Source organism: Colletotrichum karsti (assembly GCF_011947395.1).
Source record: "Colletotrichum karsti strain CkLH20 chromosome Unknown Scaffold41, whole genome shotgun sequence".
NCBI classification, from domain to species: domain Eukaryota; kingdom Fungi; phylum Ascomycota; class Sordariomycetes; order Glomerellales; family Glomerellaceae; genus Colletotrichum; species Colletotrichum karsti.
The window spans coordinates 489,181-506,517 of NW_024065941.1; the positions used below are offsets into that span (position 1 = coordinate 489,181).

A 17,337-nucleotide genomic window follows, 5' to 3' on the forward strand; every position below is an offset into this window, starting at 1 on the left:
GGGCACAGACGGCTTTTACGCAGAGATGTGCCCGCGTGCTGACTTAAGTCGTGTTTCTCGCTTGTGCAGGAAGCGAATGACGAAGGCGATTCCGATCAGAGCAATCGAAAGTCCAATCATGCTCGGGTAGCCCTTGGGGTAGGAAGGAGCTTCTACTTGCTGCCAGATAACCAGCGGAAGCCATGCTTGAAAGACGTAGGCCATTTGGTTCATGGCGCCTGTGACAAGAGCTCGTTCTTCGTTATCGTCACTGCATATTTCGTGTGCCCAAGCGAAGGTGAGACCACTGATCCCTCCGCCAAAGCCGCACAATATGAAGCATGCCCATTTCAGACTGTTTGGGACATCCCATACGGTCAGAGGAACGTATGCCACGATCTTGACCAAACCCGAAAAGACAATAGCTGGCCAACGAGCCCCACGAAAGAGACTGTCTGATGTCCATGCGTAGATGAGCGTGGTGATGATACTCACGACCTCAGTGATTGTAGGATAGATGTTGACTTCGCGCAAGCTGTAGCCCTCTGATTTCAACCAGAGGGAAAATGCCGGCTGCGAGTTACCACCATTGCCATTGTTGAAGACAATATAGAGGATAACAAGTGTCCAAATGTGCCAGCTGGAGAATATCTTGATGAACTTGGACTTGGTATAGGGGGCTCTTTGGGCGCGGCCTTCCAGCTGCATACGCTTTTGCGCTAGGACAATTTCTTCCGGTGTGAAGTATCAGGCGTTTGTGATCTCCGGTAAGTCGGGGAAAAAGAAGAATCCGGAAATCGCAATGGGCAGTGAGACGACAGTGTTGATGATGAACAACCATTGCCAACCGTGATAACCATGAACGCCGTCCAGGTTATGGGCGCCAGCCATGAGATATCCGGAAATGGCGCTTCCGACGTTGCCCATAGCATGGAACAAGCAAGATCTTTTGGCTAGCTCATCTCGCCGGTACCAAGATCCGATGATGTATTGCATGCCAGGGTAGAAAGTGCTTTCCGCGAGGCCAATGAAGAACCTCAGCACATAGATCTGGGTAGCTGTTTCGCACTTTGCGAGCAGAATTGTGAGGACAGACCAGGTTACCTGCAAGCGTTAGCTAATTCATACTAATTACTGTCCAGCCGGAGGATCATATGGCGAATGCTTACCTCACAGATCGGGATCCAAATTCGAGGTCGGATTCGAGTGAGCAACATGTTACTTGAAAACGGGTTAGCTCGGGTTCCAGCTATGAGTACATAATATGACGTGCTCACCTGGGTATTTCACCAATAACATATCCCACAGTCCAGCACACTTGCATGTAGTTCAACTCGTTGCCATAGAGGCTCAAGTCCTCTTTCATCCCAGAAACAAAGGCATTGTTGATGTTAACCTGTAGATGTGAGTCAACGTACATCTCTCAATCCACTGAGTTACTTACTTGGTCTAAATACTTAATGAAGTAACCCAGTGAAGCAAGTGTCATTAACACTGCGTCCAATTTGAAAAGAAACCGCCTTTCCTCTGGAGACTTGTCAAACGTATCCCAGAAGTACGACTTCCATGTCCCTTTCGGGGTCTCCTGAAGCACCTCCGTGACGGCAGGCTCGACTGATTGTTTCTCGCTGGTTTTCAATGAAGCTGAGGCGCTGACATCGGCGCCCACAGGGCGAGCCTCCGAAATGGAGCCAGACATCGTTGTCGCTTGCAGTCAGGCGTATTCCGAGTCTAGAAAGCCTCAAAGAATGTCGTAGATCAAAGATGCCGGTTTGCCGAAGGAACGGAGTGCGTAGGCATTTCCTTTCTCGCGATTGCGTGCACGCATGTTCTCCAAAGACGTTATATCTGTCGTGACCTATTTGCCAAGGCATTGCTACCCACGTACGATACCACAAATACCTGCAGCATTCTTTCGTCATGGAGGGGAAATAAGTCGTCACGCATGTTTATCACAACGAATGTGGCGAGAGCAGCCTGAGAGTCTCAGTCTGCAGGCCACGATCAGGAATGGCTGGCTCGCGGGGCTAATTTGGCCCCCGACATAACAGATCAGCCATCAGATAAGAGAGTTGAGTGAGGGTCATGACTCGAATTTTGGTAGTTTTACCTACAAAGCGGGCTTGGCCCGACGTGAGGCAGGTTGAGGTTGTGTGGAAAATGTTTGCATTGGCTGAACAGACATATAAGCCAAGACTTTAGGTAGCCTGCAAGCCATCGCGGAATCACGACTAGCCACATCGATGCCTGTCTGTACAGTAAATTTTCTCTGAGGCTTGGCTTTCGGGATTTTTAAGTAGGATCATCAATAAGATGCAGTTAGCTTACCATCTACATATGGCAAAGTCGGACAGATTCCGCGGATAGAAATGACACGAAACAATTGCATGGTCACGTCATCAAAAACAGCCAGTCAGATCAAAGGATTTCCGGCGTCTTCAAGGCACGCGAAGCTCTCCGAGAGTAGTTGAGTTTATCCCGATTGTCGGATCTCGCCGGAAAGTCCTCCGCCATGGACGTAGTCGGTAACAGACCCGTTGTTGTCGGGGACCGGTCATCTTGGCAATGATGGCATCAACCTCAACCGGCTTTGCATCATTTCGAATAAATCCCACACACAGGAATACGATAGCAATAAATGTAATTACAGTTGATAAGAAGTTTTCTATCTTCCCCATGGGTGGTGGTGTGGCATCTGGGCTTACACTAACTACCCCAGCTTGTGTGTGGACAAGATTGGTTCCGCCATACCCGGGGTTTCTTGCGTCATCGCGGGGTCGTCTGGGAGACAGACAGTAATGTATGAAATTGACTATGAGTAGTTATTCTAACTTCCTTTATGTGTTAATAGCCAGTTTGTTTTGCGTGATGGTGATTCTAAATTGTCTTGTTTTACTTGATGTAATGAGTGAATTCCCCTATGCTCTCAATCCAAAGTCGCAAAGTGTCTCCTGCTTGCAGGAATCTCCCCCGGCCGATTCCAACCCCTGCCCCAGTACCTGTCATTATCATATCTCCGGGGTGTAACGTCAGTTGAGAAGAAAGTGCTGCGACCTGTTCTGCAACAGAGAAGATCATATTTGCGGTTGAGCTGTCCTGCATGAGTTCGTCGCCAACCCATAACATCATCTTCAAGGCTTGTACGTCGGGAACTTGACTCGTAGGCACCAGCCACGGCCCCGTGGGGCAAGATTGATCAAAACACTTTTGTTGAAACCAGTCGTACTCGAACGGCTCTCCTGGTAGAAGGCCCTGACGGCGAACATTCTTTCGGAGAGACATGTCGTTGCCAATTGTAAAACCAGCGACAAAATCCATAGCCGAGTCTTTCGACACACTGCGTGCGACTCTCCCAATGACGGCGACGAGCTCGAGTTCCCAATCCAACATGAGCCCAGGGGAATCCAATTTGGTGGCTGATCCTGGTCCGCAGACCCCTGAGGCATTCTTGAGAAAGAAGAAAGGGGGCTGGCCTCGTTCTTTCAAGCTTGGAGGGGACTTCAGGTTCATTACACGAGACATCTCTTCGATGTGGTCGGTAAAGTTGCCGCCAACACAGAAAATGGACCGCGGGCCGGGTATTGGGGCTAGAAGTTTGATATCGGTGATTTCCTTGTATGGTATCTTGATGCTCAAATGATTGCTGGCAAAGCTTTCCAATCTCTTTCGGTAGTTATCCCAATCGTTAAGCAGATCGAATGTGCTGAGTAATAACTCGTCGCGGAGAATGTCGCAGAGATTGTAGATCCTCGCGTTGATGTGAAGGGCACCTGTCGGGCCTTGAGGGGATTCGTATGTGACAATCTGAAAGTGAGTTTCGGTCATTTTGTTAGATGAACAAAGCAAAGTTCCAAGTATTGTCTGTTTCACTTGATGATCAAAAGGACTTGAGTTGCTCGACTGTGACATGTTAGAATCAGGTTGAACGTCCTACCAAGTGAGGTTCAAATAGCTGAGGTAAAATCAGCTGTGAAGTAGCAGATCAAGCGTGAACCCCGCCATACTAAATAAACAAGCTTTTGATGCGCACCCGCGTGAGAAACCACACTATACATATCAACTACGTGTACTCGGATGCACCGGCTATACATCAGATTAGGGCATTCGGCGGACTATGATAAAGTTTAAATATCTGTCTTGGGGGGAATCCCTGCTGGATCATTGTCAGTAGGAATCGACATGCGTCTTGTTCATGTGATAAGACTTGAAATCGTTTGCGTCTGCAGTGGCAGGACACGTGAAAATTGTAGACCAAACAATTGTGGCTTGACTCAATGTCAGAACTCAGGCCTTCTCCTAGTCAAGATACTTAATAATAAAGGGCACCGTCTCCGCAAAATCCCAATCCTCACGATTATTGGGATCGCCAAATACTCGCAATCCACTGAACACAATCTTATACGTTCCCTCTGGCACTATTGTACCATCGGAAAGCTCTCCCACGAAGGCAAGCCTGTAGTTCCTTCGTATCACCCATCGCTCAGGGAAACCGGACAAAAGTCCGATGCTCCTTATATCAAAAAAGTCAGATGTAGGAAGCCCTGTCTCTGATAACGCGACCACATCCGCGCGTGCAATCTGGGTTCCAAAAAGAAGGCTCGCTTGAATGCTCGGAAAATCTCCGACGGGAGGTGTACCATCGGGGCGGGGAATAGTGAAAGTTGTGTTCGGCGGAGTTGGATTGTTGAAGTAACCAAGATACGTTCCATACTCGGGGCCTTCAAGGAAGACGGGTGTGTCTTTCATGTTGCCAGCTACACCCATGTAAGGTATATTTTGTTGCTCACCATTGCTTGCGAGGACGGTAATCAGACCACTGTACACGGGCAGTTGATTCGCATTCACGGTTTGAGGTGGAACAGCGCTGACCGTTACTTCTGCAGATGACCCCCCAGATATTGTTATCGAGCTATTGTCGCTGTCAGTTCTTGAGGTATCGACCTTGAGATCATTGGACTCGCTTACGTTGACGAAATGGATATGCTAGCCCAATCATCAACCGTCGGATTAGGGAATTGGGAAGCCGATCGCGACCCTGCGGCAAATGTATACACAGTAGCGGCATTAACATGACCGAGAGTGTATGTCATTTCCTTGTCATCCGTGTTTCTGATACTGAAGGTTCGACTCTTGACAAAGTTATCGGTGTCATTGAACGAAATCTCACTGATGCTGAGGACCGTTTTCGCGTGTGCGGCATCATAGGCTTGTACCACGCCAGAGCCCTGTTGGGGAATTGGAGCGAGAATGTCGTGGACCGTGGTTCCATCGTACCAAGATCGTGGCCTCGAGGTCGAAGAAAGAACGTTTCTTAACTCAGCAGGATCCATAGTCCCTCTTGCTTGGCCAACGAGAGCGAAGATGGCGGCGACCAATGGAGTGGACATGGAAGTTCCTGACAAGACAGAATATCGTCCCATCACCACTGGCCAAGTTGAAAGAATGTTGCCTCCCGGTGCCGTAAATTGTGGTTTGGATTCAACTTCCCAAGTAGGACCCCAAGCAGTCGTCAAACTTGTCAGATTTCCAGAGATTTTGTTTTCAACCGCTTCATAGCGGATACCTGCGATATCAGGGTCGTCAATGTTGATGTTAACAGTCGAACCTTCGCTCAGTAGGGAGATCCACGTCGCCCCTTGCGCTGGGGTGACAAGACCGACGCCAAGAATACCATCCCCGTACGCATAGACCGTTTCGATAGATCTACATGAAATTAGTGAAAGTCAACGTCTAGGTCCAGTCAGATGCAACATACGAGTTACTTTGGCTATAAAATAGCAGATACTTGGCCCCTTTGGCTGCAAGATTCGTTGCTTGAGCAGAAGAGTAACACTCGGACGTATCCGCAACTCTCAGGAGAACAACTTTCGACGAGAGATCGGGCGTGTCCTCCGGCAGAGGAACACAAGCGTCGTTCGCAGAGCTGGTGTTGTTGCTCACGGCCCACAGCGGCAGAGTGACGTTGTCGGCAAATCCTGGTCCACCATTAACAAAGCCGAATGGTTCAGGACTTCCCGTGGCGTTCCCGAGAAGGTATGAACCAGCAGTAAGAAGAAGTGGTGTTATGGTGTTTTCAACCGACCCCGCGGCTGTTACGTTGACCCCGGTGGCCGGTGAGCCTGACAAAAACATGCCGGACCTGCCAGAGTTACCAGGGGCCACGATCACCGAGACGCCTTGCGCCGCGATTCGGGACGCAGCTATTCCCCAGGGATCGTTGGCCCAGTTAGTGTACTGCCCGGCAGAGCATGATATGATGTCACTTCCGTCCTCAAAGGCAGCATTGAATGCATCCAGAAGGATGTCGTTCGTCGTCAGACTATTGCAGCCCCAAGCTCGATAGGCCCCGATAGTCACATCAGGAGCCGCGCCGGTAAAGCCCATCTCGTTCGCCTGGGCAGCGATGATGCCGGCTACGTGAGTTCCATGACCAACACAGCCGTCGTACGGGTCCGCGTCCGGCTCGGGAGCATCTGGAGGGAAATAGTTGTCGCCCGTGAAGTCCCACCCATAACTGACGATGCATCCATCACCGAAGCAGCCGCCGAGAGCAGGATGGGTGTAGTCAATGCCGCTGTCCACTACACCAACACGGATACCCTTGCCCGTGTACCCTTCTGCTCGGAGTTTGTCGACTTGTGTCATGACGTGTGGTGTGAATGTATCGACATCCTCGTCCTGTCGCTTCCCCATGGTAGCTGAATTCTTCGGGGAGATCGCGGAGTTCTTTCCGACAAAGAGTGGCTGGGGTGTTGGCATTCGAATTGTCTTCACAGGCCAGATGGCCTTTACCTCTGGCCTGGAGACAATTTGGTCCGCGATATTTTCATACGAAGCGTTGGTGATTTGGAACGACGCACCCTTGAAAAGTCGGCAATTGAGATCCCTGCGATGTTCGATGTCGAAGTCAAAATTTCGATAAAAAGCACCCGGTTCCTCCACATCTATTTCCCATTCGACAATGTAAGCGCCTGGAACATCATGAACGGCATCGTCGGATAAGTCGGGCGTGGTCAACGGCGAGTCGAGTGCGCTGACCGATGAAGCCAACACGAGACCAATGACCGTGGCCCGGGTGGAAACAGCGGCGAACCACATGGTAACTGAGTACAACACGAAGATGAAGCCGCGCAGACATCCAGTCTCAACAGAATTGCGCGCCGGGCTGGGTAAGATAAGCATTTTAAAAACTCGGCCTTCCAACAGGCAAGTCGCTGGTCAGCAAGCTGCATACCGATAGCTCCGGCGGGACATCGCCAAGTTCGTATTGCTCAAGCTTGACCGGGGCGCCCTGAAATGCCCAGCGTGTTTCTCGCGATCGATATGGTGATGATTGGCAAATGATTCAAATACCTGCCTATTCAGGCCACAATGTGGGTATCAATGCTACGCTCCAAGCCCGTCACGCATCTGAGGTTGCATGGCATGATGGCTCCAGGCACAAGACCATGTGCGCTCATGATAGCAATTCGAATGGCAGAAAGATTTATTGGTAAAGTCCACGTTTTCAACACCAACTTTCATTGCAGATTGCTCAACTGACAGAAGGGTGGACACAACTACGTTCTCATCGTAACGTTGCTTCAATTTTTTCCAGTTCCTTGTTCTGATAGTTCATTTCCATAATCAACATAAGCAAAAGCAATCCCGATGGGAAATCCCGTATGTACAGAGAAATTGTCCAAAAATGTACTCGAATGGAAAAAAAAGTGTTCAACCTGCAGAAGCTAACACTCCTCGCAATGCTCGCAGCTTTCAGCATCGCCCCTTTCCCTCAGGCGTTGTATACAGCAATATACTCGGCTTGAAGAGTTCCTCCCGAAACCGTGTTGGCGAGGGGCGTTGTGCTTCCATAATTGTTGTTAGGGAACGCACCACCAATAGCTAGGTTGAGCAAGATGAAGTGCGGCGAGTGCACAGCTTGGGCCCAGACATCGGCGGGAAGCTCGGTCTCGATGATCTGCCAGAACAGAATTCCATCGACGAACCACCTGACTGCTTCGAGCTCTGTCGTGCGGTCAACCTCGAGGGTGTAAGTGTGGAAGTTGCCCTGGCACGGGCTGTTCGGGCACTGCCGGCTTCCAACGAGTCCATCTGTTTCCTTGCAGGGGCCGCCGGGGTTGACGCCGCAATGCATGACACCCCAGACGCGATCGATGCCGTTCACGTTCTCCATGATATCGAACTCTCCAATTGCGGGCCAATTCCTACATCCTCGTCAAAACCTATTCGTCGAGACTGTCGTGGAGGATAAACAGATCACTTACCAGTAGTTTCCGCGGTAAGCGTTGCCCAAAGTCCAGAAAGCAGGCCAGTATCCGATTCCATTGCTACCAACGACAGGGAGGTTCAAGCTGGCTTGTATGCGCATCTTGCCTCCAGCTCGAGCCATGAAGTCGCCCCGCTGGGTCTCGATACGAGATGATGTCCACTGGCCAGCTGAGTCCTTGAGGGCGGTGATCTGCAGGGCGCCGTTTCCATTGAGACGAAGGTTGTTCACGCTGCTGGTGTACGTCTGAATCTCGTTGGTACCCCAGTTGGCTGGGCCACCGGGGTAGCTGGTACCGGTGTCGATGATCCAGTTGGCGGTGTTAGGCAGGCTGTTGGCAGAACCGACGAAGTCGTCAGACCATGTAAGAGAGAAGCCGGGAATGGTGGGCACGGCGGCTTGAATGGCCGGTAGGCCAATAGTAAGAGCCGTTATAACTTTGTTGAAGACCATTCCTATCATATGTTAGCTCGTGTAACTTGGGGACTTGGAGAATGGAAATATTTACTGAGTAAGTAATGCAGAGAAGTGGATAGAAGAGAAAACGAAGTGAAGCTTAAAGAAGGAAAGAGAGAGCTGGCTGCTGGTTTCTCCTACAATCTCATGATCATAGCCCGGAAGTCTCACTTATTAAGTACTCCTAGGATATGGGCGTGCTCCAAGCCTTCCCTCGGAGTGGCTCAAGAGCACATGTCGTCGTCCTGAATCTCATCTCATTCGATTGGGGCCGACTCGGTTCCCAATCCCTGCGCCGTCTAGCCATACCCGTAAGCTCCCCCGCCGCGATGCCACGCGGGGAGCGCCGTGGCCGACAGGCACCACCACGATCCTTGTCATGGTGTTGTCTCCTTTATTTCCCCACACTGGCCAGCCGACGACGATGGCAGACTACACGGACCAAAAAAAGGCCCTGTTGGTAAATGATACCCGTCGAGAAGAGTAGTGAAGACTTGCAAGGCGCTATTGGGATATTGCAACGATGCATGTAAGATCACTTGTCATCTCTCAGAAGAATGGGAACCAGGCCGGACGGACTGTTCGTCTGATCTTGACAGCTGACCGGGGTGGTCGCATATAGGTCTGCCCTGGATACCGTGATCTTTCGCGGGTAACCCCTGTCTTCATTAATGATGAGCTAAAATAAATCTTTGTCAACCACTGGTCGGTGATCTGTTTTGGGTTGCTGAAGATGCTCGTGGGCCTGATCGCGGAGAAGCCGAGGAGAAGGTCCAGTGAATACCACTGCGCAGATCTTTACAACACTTCGTCGCGTTTGAGACGCGGTGTCGAATAAACCCATGTTGAACCACTTGAGCGTGAGGAATGGGGGCTTTAGAGTGAGGGGGCTTGGCAAACCCGAAAGCTGAGTTTGTGGTTCGGTCCAAAATGTAACCCTAGGTCTTTGGTTCATCCTCTGCTCGGGGAAGTCGGCGGCGAAGTGGTTCAGCATTCAAATGGTCAATGTCACACAACTTTTGAACACTGTCATATGCCAGAAAAGAAAGAGATTGGGGGAAAGCATGCATGTGTGACACTGGCCAAATGATGCACAAACGTTGAAGAACATATTTTAAGCTTGTTTCTTGTGCCTGACGATCGGTCTTTCATCGGCTCCTCTTCCCTTCAACTCTGCGGTCTTAGGATATTAGAGTTGTGACCAAGACGCGCCATGTTCTCGATCGGGCATCTTGGCCGGGCTCGTTCGGTGCTTCGCCGGCAGGATTAAGGCATATTTTTTGCCGTCAATCGCCTTTTTTCCTCCACGTCGAAGCCTCCACTGCTAAAGCTTGGTGATGTCTCCTGACTCACGGTGTTGAAATCACGCGGGCGCTGCATGGGCTGCTTCTGGGGAAATCAAGGGGTGGATGAACAGGGGCTAGCCCCGGCTCAAGAAGCCGGGCAGGCTCTCCGAAAGAAGCCATGTCCGGGTCTCAACGGCCGCGACCGCAGAAACCCTCGCAACGGCCCGATTGACAGCAGCATCGGCGTTGTGATCCGCCATGGGCGCGAAGTCCAGTATGTTTGGCGATGTCGAGAGTACAAGTTGACCTGGCGTGTCGAAGCGAGGTCGAGCTCACGGTACACCATTCTGAAGGTTCTGGGGATGTTTTCCCTGTCGATGCCCCCAACGAAACGTTTCTCAGAAGTGAGCTCAGCAGCCAAGAGCCGCAGTCTTATTAACGGCCACATTGACCGCATAACTCGGAAGAAATCTTGAAAATTGTGCCACAGATGCCTCGGGCTCATGTCGGTGAATGTTCATTACCCTCTGCTGGGCTTGTAATGAGGACGTGGTTGAAGAGTGCTCGTGCGAAGCTGACATCGCACACAAAAGTTGAGTACGCCCTCAAGATAGGAGAGGTTAATATTTCAGTGGAAAGCTCGAAGTCATGTTCCGTGCGTTCGTCCAACAGAAAGTCAAAAGAAAACTTGCAGACAAGTCCCCTTCAAATATGTAGGTTTGTGGAGGTCCTTCGGTTCGTCCCGAGACTTGACGTGCAGCCGAGAGACGGGGGATTCGCTCACAACGGCGCCGCTGGTGAAGATCTCTCCACGGCACAATCTAGAACGCTCCCCGGTTCGGACGAACGCCATCCCAGGAATGCTGATCCGCTGGACTCGGCACCCGTGCGTCGGGGAGAGATGCCAATGTCAAAGGGCCATTGAAAGCGTAGTCGTGATATCGAGCGGGCGGGCAAACATGCTTGTTCCCCGAACACACCTCTGAGACATGGTCAACTGATTTGCGTCCTGGTCAATCAAAGTGCCGACTGTCAGCCGGCAGTTGAGCGGCACGGAGTCGGAGACGGGCCCGGACCTGGACACCCGCCGATCCGTCCGTCCATGCCATCTTTGGTGCAATCAGCGAAGAATAATGGCTTTGTCGTTTTCTGAGCCTTCATTTTATGATTTTATCATCATTTCCGGCTTCAAAAACATATTCGGTCGTGGACTTCAGTTCACCCGGTGGAGCTGTCCGCTGAAATCCGCAACTCCGCAGGACCAAACCGGCGGGATTATTCCTCCGATCAACCCAGGCCAACTGACTCTCATGCTAGTGTGATTTTGGCTGAGCGATGCCTCGGCATAAGTTTCAAAACCGTATAGTTTCACGGGGAGACTCTTCTCCGGGCTGTGGATCCTTTTCCTTCGCCCATGGCGCCATCTTTATTGTCTTTGTAATCCGATTATTCAAGGTGTTTCTACTGGGATTCCATCCCTATGTGGAGCTGAGGCCGTGCGATGGCGATAATGGAGTCGTTAATTGATAAAGAAACAAATTTTCCGTCCCTGATGCTGACGAGTTGGACGTTTTGATTGACGGTATTCTGCATAAAAACAAGTATTTCCGAAACATAGATCGTTTTCTCATATTAGCAAAATACCTATATTTCTAGAAAAACCCAAGCACATTATGTCAAACTCGACAATCGCTAAGCCGTTGACGCTCAAATGCGGCCTTACCCTCCCGAATCGCCTCACCAAGGCCGCAATGGCTGAGAGCTGGGCTGATAAAGACGGTTTGCCGGTCGAGGCAATGAACAAAGCTTACGCACAATGGGCTGACGGCGGATGGGGACTCGTCATGACGGGTATGCAATCCAGCGTTGCTGTGATCTCGGACTAATGATCGGTAGGCAACGTTGAAGTTGACGACAGGTATCTCGGCCAGCCCGGAGATGTCGCTTACAATGAAGATATCCCTTACGAGCGCATGCTTTCGGCCTGGCAAACCTGGGCTGCCGCTTGCAACCAGAATGGAACTCCGACTATCGTGCAGGTAAACCATCCGGGCCGTCAGTCACCATTGGGCGCGGGAAAGCGCGGGTTCCGTGAGAAGGCTCTGGCTCCGAGCCCAGTGCCGTTGAACCTGGGAGATGGTCTTCTCTCCCGTCTGATTAGCTCATTGCTCTTTGGCACCCCGCGCGAGATGACCGTTGCTGAGATTCAAGACGTCGTTCGCCGATTTGCGCAGACTGCGAAGCTTGCTTCCGACGCAGGTTTCGCCGGTATCGAGATCCACGCCGCTCATGGTTACCTGCTTGCGCAGTTCATGTCGGAGAAGATCAACAAGCGGACGGACGAGTACGGTGGTTCGTACGCTGGCCGCGTGAAAATCATTGTCGATGTCATCCGAGCCATCCGCAAAGCTGTACCGAAGGAGTTCTGCGTCGGTATCAAGTTTAACTCGGTTGATCACCAGTCTCAAGCCGAGCTTTCTGGCTGCATTGAGCAATTGAAGTTAATCACTGAGGCCGGGGTTGACTTCCTCGAGATCAGCGGTGGAACATACGAGGATCCTCTGGTAAGTAAGTCGAAACAACAGAGAAGTATGGAACTGACGAAAAATACAGATGTCCACTGGAGTCAGCGATGAGAAGAAATCCGAACGTACTAAGGCTCGCGAGGCATTCTTCCTCGAGTTCGCCAAGGCCATCCGCAACGACTTCCCTGACGTTCCCTTGATGGTGACGGGAGGGTTCCGCACACGTCAGGGTATGGAGGCTGCGTTGTCGAGCAAGAGCTGCGACCTCATTGGTGTCGCCAGACCGGCTGTGCTCAATCCTCACCTTCCCAAGAACACGATCCTTGCCGCCGATGTCAAGGACGAGGATGCGAAGCTGTACGTGAGAAAGATTGAGGCGCCATGGATTGCGCAGAAGCTCGGCATGAAGGCTGTCGGTGCAGGCGCCGAGTCGGTGAGTGCCCCCTTATGATGAGTCCAGCCCAATGCGAGCATCGCACTGACATTACATAGGCGTGGTACGGTGGAGAGATCCGTAAGATGGGGAAGTTGTGAGAACTTTCGGACGGGATTCAAGAGCATTCCCAATTTGCTTTAGACAAAGACGTGATACCAGCCAACATACAAAAGAGATAGTCGTACACTTATCGACAGACTAGGCGATATGGAATGGCGAGTGAATATGAGTTCAAGGTCGCTAATGCCATACTGCAGTTTGGTGTAATAAAAGCTTCAAGATTCATATCGATGGTCACAGCCAATGACTCATCGAAAGTTGAGAGAATGAATGGTGGCTTATTCGACCGAAGGTCATACCAGCATTTCCCGATAGATCCTCGGTTACCCTGCAAAACACGAACATCAAGTAGCGGTCACGCCCAGCGGACAATCTCAACCCCGGTAACTGTCCTGTCACAGCGGGGATCTTCACCCGAGCTCATAAATGTTTCCATCTCCAACCTTTGCCGTTCGACGATACCGGGCATCTGTTCCCCTCATTCCCTCTACACAATCCACTTTTCCGCGCCCCGGATTTTAATCCTGCGCAAAGTTGCCTCCTCCGAATACTGTCGGGGACTCGGGACATCCGTTTTGATTACCACCTGCCCACTGGATTGGGATTGCATGTTACTTCAGTTCTCTTTAAGGAGGGTCTTCATCTTATTTGTCTTGGCAGATCTGGAGTTTCCCCGCATCGTCGAAAGGGCCTCGGATTGTCGGTGAATCACGTAATTGAGAGAGCAAAAGAAGGCTGTACTATAAGAGCACCTGTAGAAATTGAAGCCAAATTTTGGGATGCAATCCTTCCATCCATCCCACTGTCTTCTTCTCGGAACTCCGCTCATCATGAAGTCCTCTACTCTCAAGACTCTAAGTGTCCTGGCCTGGGCGGTTAGCCATGCCAAGGCAGATCTCTCAGAGTTATTCAACATCACTACCTTCCCCAATGAGCAAAAGGATAATGTCACGAAGTGGCTGGCTGAAGCTCGCACGCTTGCAGGACCAGATCTGACCGCACACTACGGTCACCGCTGCATCCTCGGCCAAGTCTATCCCGTGCTATCGAATGCCGCTCAAACCCCCGGGTTCATTCAACCTCGCGAGGTCTTCGACCGTTTTTACTTCATCGGCCAGAGCGCTGTGTCCGCATGGGCTTACGATACCGGTGATGGCCTGGTCGTGTTCGACGCTTTGAATGACGCTGAGGAGGCCGAAAAGATCTTGATTCCCGGGCTTGAGGCATTCGGGTTCTCGGGCAACGACATCAAGCACCTCATCATCACCCATGAACATTTCGATCACTATGGCGGAGTCCGCTATCTTCAGGACACATATGGTCCCGCGACATACGCCTCGGCTCCTGCGTGGGAAACTCTTAGAGGGGAGGAGGATGGCCCTCTAGAAGATAAGACGATTGCGGATGGAGAGGAGCTCACTTTTGGCAACGTTACGATTAAGTTTTATGTCACGCCTGGCCACACACGCGGTACCGTGTCCTCCATCTTCAAGCTTTACGATGGCGGCGTTGAGCACACAGCTGGCCTTTACGGTGGTGGCGGCATACCCAGCACAGCTGCAGACAAGGAGGCACAGATCACATCTTTCAACCGATTTGCGGATCTGGCCAAGGAAGCTGGCGTTGACACCCTCATTGCAAACCATCAAACACAAGACCGGTCACTCTACGCTTTCGATCTACTTGAGCATAGAGCCGAGGGGACGGAGCACCCACTTGTGATCGGATCCGATGCGTATGACCGTTATCTCAGAGTAATGGCGCAATGCGTTCGCGTTAAGGCAGCAAGAGACGGTCAGAATTTGCAGATTTAGCATAGAACTCGACGTTCAGACTGTACTGAATGAAAGTTCGCGAACAATCAATATCCACAGGCATAATTTGAGATCGACATTCAAGTATGTACAAGAAGTGAGGATGTTTGCTTTGAAACGTGCACAAAAGCTCCGCCATTTCGAACTAGGCAGGCAACTTGCCACTTGTAGACCAGTAGACGTTGTAGTTGAATCCATGAGCTTCATAAAACGGACCAAGGTTGATGGTCTTTCCTCCTGCGGTCGCAGTGAAAGTCAGGCCAGTAGTGCCGCTTCTCTTCACCGAGGCCAGATCCAGAGCTGGTACAGCAGAGAGGGTCTCACTACCATAGTTGCCACTCAGAATAACCGGACCAAAAGCTACAGCTGCGATGTTGGGGTTGTCATTGGCAGGAATGGCTTGCAACTTCATAGGCAACTTGACCACAACCGTATCGCCGTTGGCCCAGTTGCGATTGACTGAAGCATAGGTTCCGGGGGTAGCCGTCACAGCTTGTCCATTTACGGTGATTTGGGCTCCTGAGGTCCATGCGGGAATGCGAACTCTGAGGGTCCATTGCCCAGAGCCGGAGATCTTGAGCGTCGTGGTGTCGCTTCGAGGGAAGTCATTTGTCTGAGTGACGGTGACTCCGCGCTGCGTCCATTTGAGGACAGACGGGATAAATAGGTTGACGTAGAGGGCGGAGTTGTCGTAAAAGTAGATGGAGTCCATGAGTTTTGTGTTGGTCTCAAGACCAGTTCCTTGGCAACACCAAAAGCTGTTGTAGTCCGTTGACCATGCCGATGGATTCGGATCCCAGGCGGGACCGACGCCACGGCGACCCCCGGGGTTAAGAGGGGTAAAGTATGTGACATGACCGTGGCTATCGGAAGGATTCTGCTGGCCCAAAAGGTGGTTCAGAAGAGCTCTTTCGTAGAAATCAAAGTAAGTCGTAGCACTCGGGTTCGTAAGCCACAGCTCTCTTGTCAACTTGAGCATGTTGTATGTGTTGCAAGCCTCACAGGTGTCTTTGTTGAGATACCCGGCAATGGCATTGGGAAGTCTAAAGTGCTCGGCTTGGCTGTTTCCTCCAATAGCGTACGAATGGGCGTTGACAGTGATGTTCCATGCGTTGCGAGCGATATCCTGGTAGCGATTGGTTCCTGTGGCTTTGTACTCACGCGAAGCACCGATCCACTTGGGGACTTGAGTGTTTGCGTGGAGTCCATTGAGGGAGTCCTGGTTGGAGGCCAAAGGATCGAAGATGGCGGCGTGATCGAAACGTTGAGCAACAGTAAGCCATCGCTGGTCCCCGGTTTGGTGGAAGATGTCGGCCATAACTTCGTTCATCCCGCCAAACTCGGTGCTCATCATGGTCTGCATCTGAGCGTACGTGAGCTTCCCCGTGCGAAGGTCGACCCAAGCCGCCATGGCGAGAAGAACGTCGCGAGCGTTGGTGTCACCGATGTGACGCCAGACGTCAAGGAGCCCAGCCATGGTCTTGTGAATGGCGTAGTATGGCACATTGCCGTTGGACAAAGTGCGTTTCTCAACAGCGTCGATTTCGGACTCGGGGAAGCCGGACAGGTATCCTGTGTTGAATCCGACTTTGCTGTTATTCGCCTGGCACTTCTTAAGCTCGGCTGCGAAGTACGTCGCCCGGTTTTTGCACTCATTGTCACGTAGCTGGGCGTAGCAGTAAGCCCAGGCATTAAGAAAATGACCTTGGAAGTGAGTTCGGAATGGGAAGTCGGGGGCATCCCAGCCACCGTTGGCCTGGGCGTTGTTTGTTGAAAGTCCATGGTTCTTGCGAAAGTTGTACAGGATCCGCTCAACATCAACCCATTTGATATAGCTGAGAGTGCGGGCCTGGTTGTCGAAGAAGCGGCCACCGCTGAGGGTGACCTGGCTCATATCGAATGCCCATGCCGAGACTCCCTTCTCTTGGTTGACAGGAGGGACTGCCTGCGCATTTGTGCCAATAGCCGAAATGGTGAGTGCGAGGGTTGCCAGGCCCTGGCATGTTCGCGGGCTGAACCACATACTGGCGATGTGGGATGAACCTCGGTTCAGAAAGAATAAACACGAATGTAAAACTTGGCTAGTTTGCTCGAGGAATCCAGGTTGCGAGTTCATCTGCTAGAATCACATGGGCATCATTTTCACTTTTATATTCACCACGGGATATCGGCAGCGTCTCAAGCCGTTCCCCGTGAGAAATACGAAGGCGGACTCAACCTGGCTTAGCAAGGCGACCCTCGTGATGGTCAGAGATCCACCGACGCTACTCAAGCTGTTCAACGACTGGTGCGCATCCTTGGTAGTGGACATGAGGTTACAGTCAATCACTGATGGCATGTTTACCAAGAACTCATGCAGGCCTGCCCCTGGCTTGTTTCCCCGCATGCCGTGGTTTACGCGGGGTACGACGCAATTGGCGCGGTACTCGCAGGGCTCTGAACCGTTCTGGAATATCTTGTGGTAATGTGTGTGCCTCGATTCTTGTTTCATTGGATGTTGCCGTTGGGAATC

General features: G+C 51.4%; 6 protein-coding genes across 6 annotated transcripts; 2 read left to right on the plus strand and 4 right to left on the minus strand.

Annotated features, from left to right (window-relative positions):
* Positions 1-15: 15 nt before the first annotated feature.
* Positions 16-687, minus strand: CkaCkLH20_10647 (MFS transporter liz1; the record flags this gene model as incomplete). Its single annotated transcript, XM_038893361.1, has 1 exon — positions 16-687. One exon carries the CDS (start codon positions 685-687, stop codon positions 16-18), a length of 672 nt encoding a protein of 223 aa, XP_038741476.1.
* Positions 688-726: 39 nt separating this feature from the next.
* Positions 727-7,077, minus strand: CkaCkLH20_10648 (uncharacterized protein; the record flags this gene model as incomplete). Its single annotated transcript, XM_038893362.1, has 8 exons — positions 727-1,083; positions 1,149-1,200; positions 1,257-1,375; positions 1,424-1,593; positions 2,979-3,879; positions 4,543-4,888; positions 4,945-5,682; positions 5,735-7,077. The coding sequence occupies 8 exons, from the start codon at positions 7,075-7,077 to the stop codon at positions 727-729; spliced, it is 4,026 nt and encodes a 1,341-aa protein (XP_038741477.1).
* A 676-nt stretch (positions 7,078-7,753) lies between these two features.
* Positions 7,754-8,701, minus strand: CkaCkLH20_10649 (carbohydrate binding family 6; the record flags this gene model as incomplete). The annotated part of the gene is made up of 2 exons (XM_038893363.1): positions 7,754-8,186; positions 8,247-8,701. 2 exons carry the CDS (start codon positions 8,699-8,701, stop codon positions 7,754-7,756), a joined length of 888 nt encoding a protein of 295 aa, XP_038741478.1.
* Positions 8,702-11,663: 2,962 nt separating this feature from the next.
* CkaCkLH20_10650 (NADH: flavin oxidoreductase/NADH oxidase) lies at positions 11,664-13,049 on the plus strand (the record flags this gene model as incomplete). The annotated part of the gene is made up of 4 exons (XM_038893364.1): positions 11,664-11,841; positions 11,887-12,554; positions 12,604-12,948; positions 13,008-13,049. 4 exons carry the CDS (start codon positions 11,664-11,666, stop codon positions 13,047-13,049), a joined length of 1,233 nt encoding a protein of 410 aa, XP_038741479.1.
* Positions 13,050-13,841: 792 nt separating this feature from the next.
* CkaCkLH20_10651 (uncharacterized protein) lies at positions 13,842-14,825 on the plus strand (the record flags this gene model as incomplete). The annotated part of the gene is made up of 1 exon (XM_038893365.1): positions 13,842-14,825. One exon carries the CDS (start codon positions 13,842-13,844, stop codon positions 14,823-14,825), a length of 984 nt encoding a protein of 327 aa, XP_038741480.1.
* Positions 14,826-14,970: 145 nt separating this feature from the next.
* CkaCkLH20_10652 (uncharacterized protein) lies at positions 14,971-16,848 on the minus strand (the record flags this gene model as incomplete). The annotated part of the gene is made up of 1 exon (XM_038893366.1): positions 14,971-16,848. The coding sequence occupies one exon, from the start codon at positions 16,846-16,848 to the stop codon at positions 14,971-14,973; it is 1,878 nt and encodes a 625-aa protein (XP_038741481.1).
* Positions 16,849-17,337: the final 489 nt, after the last annotated feature.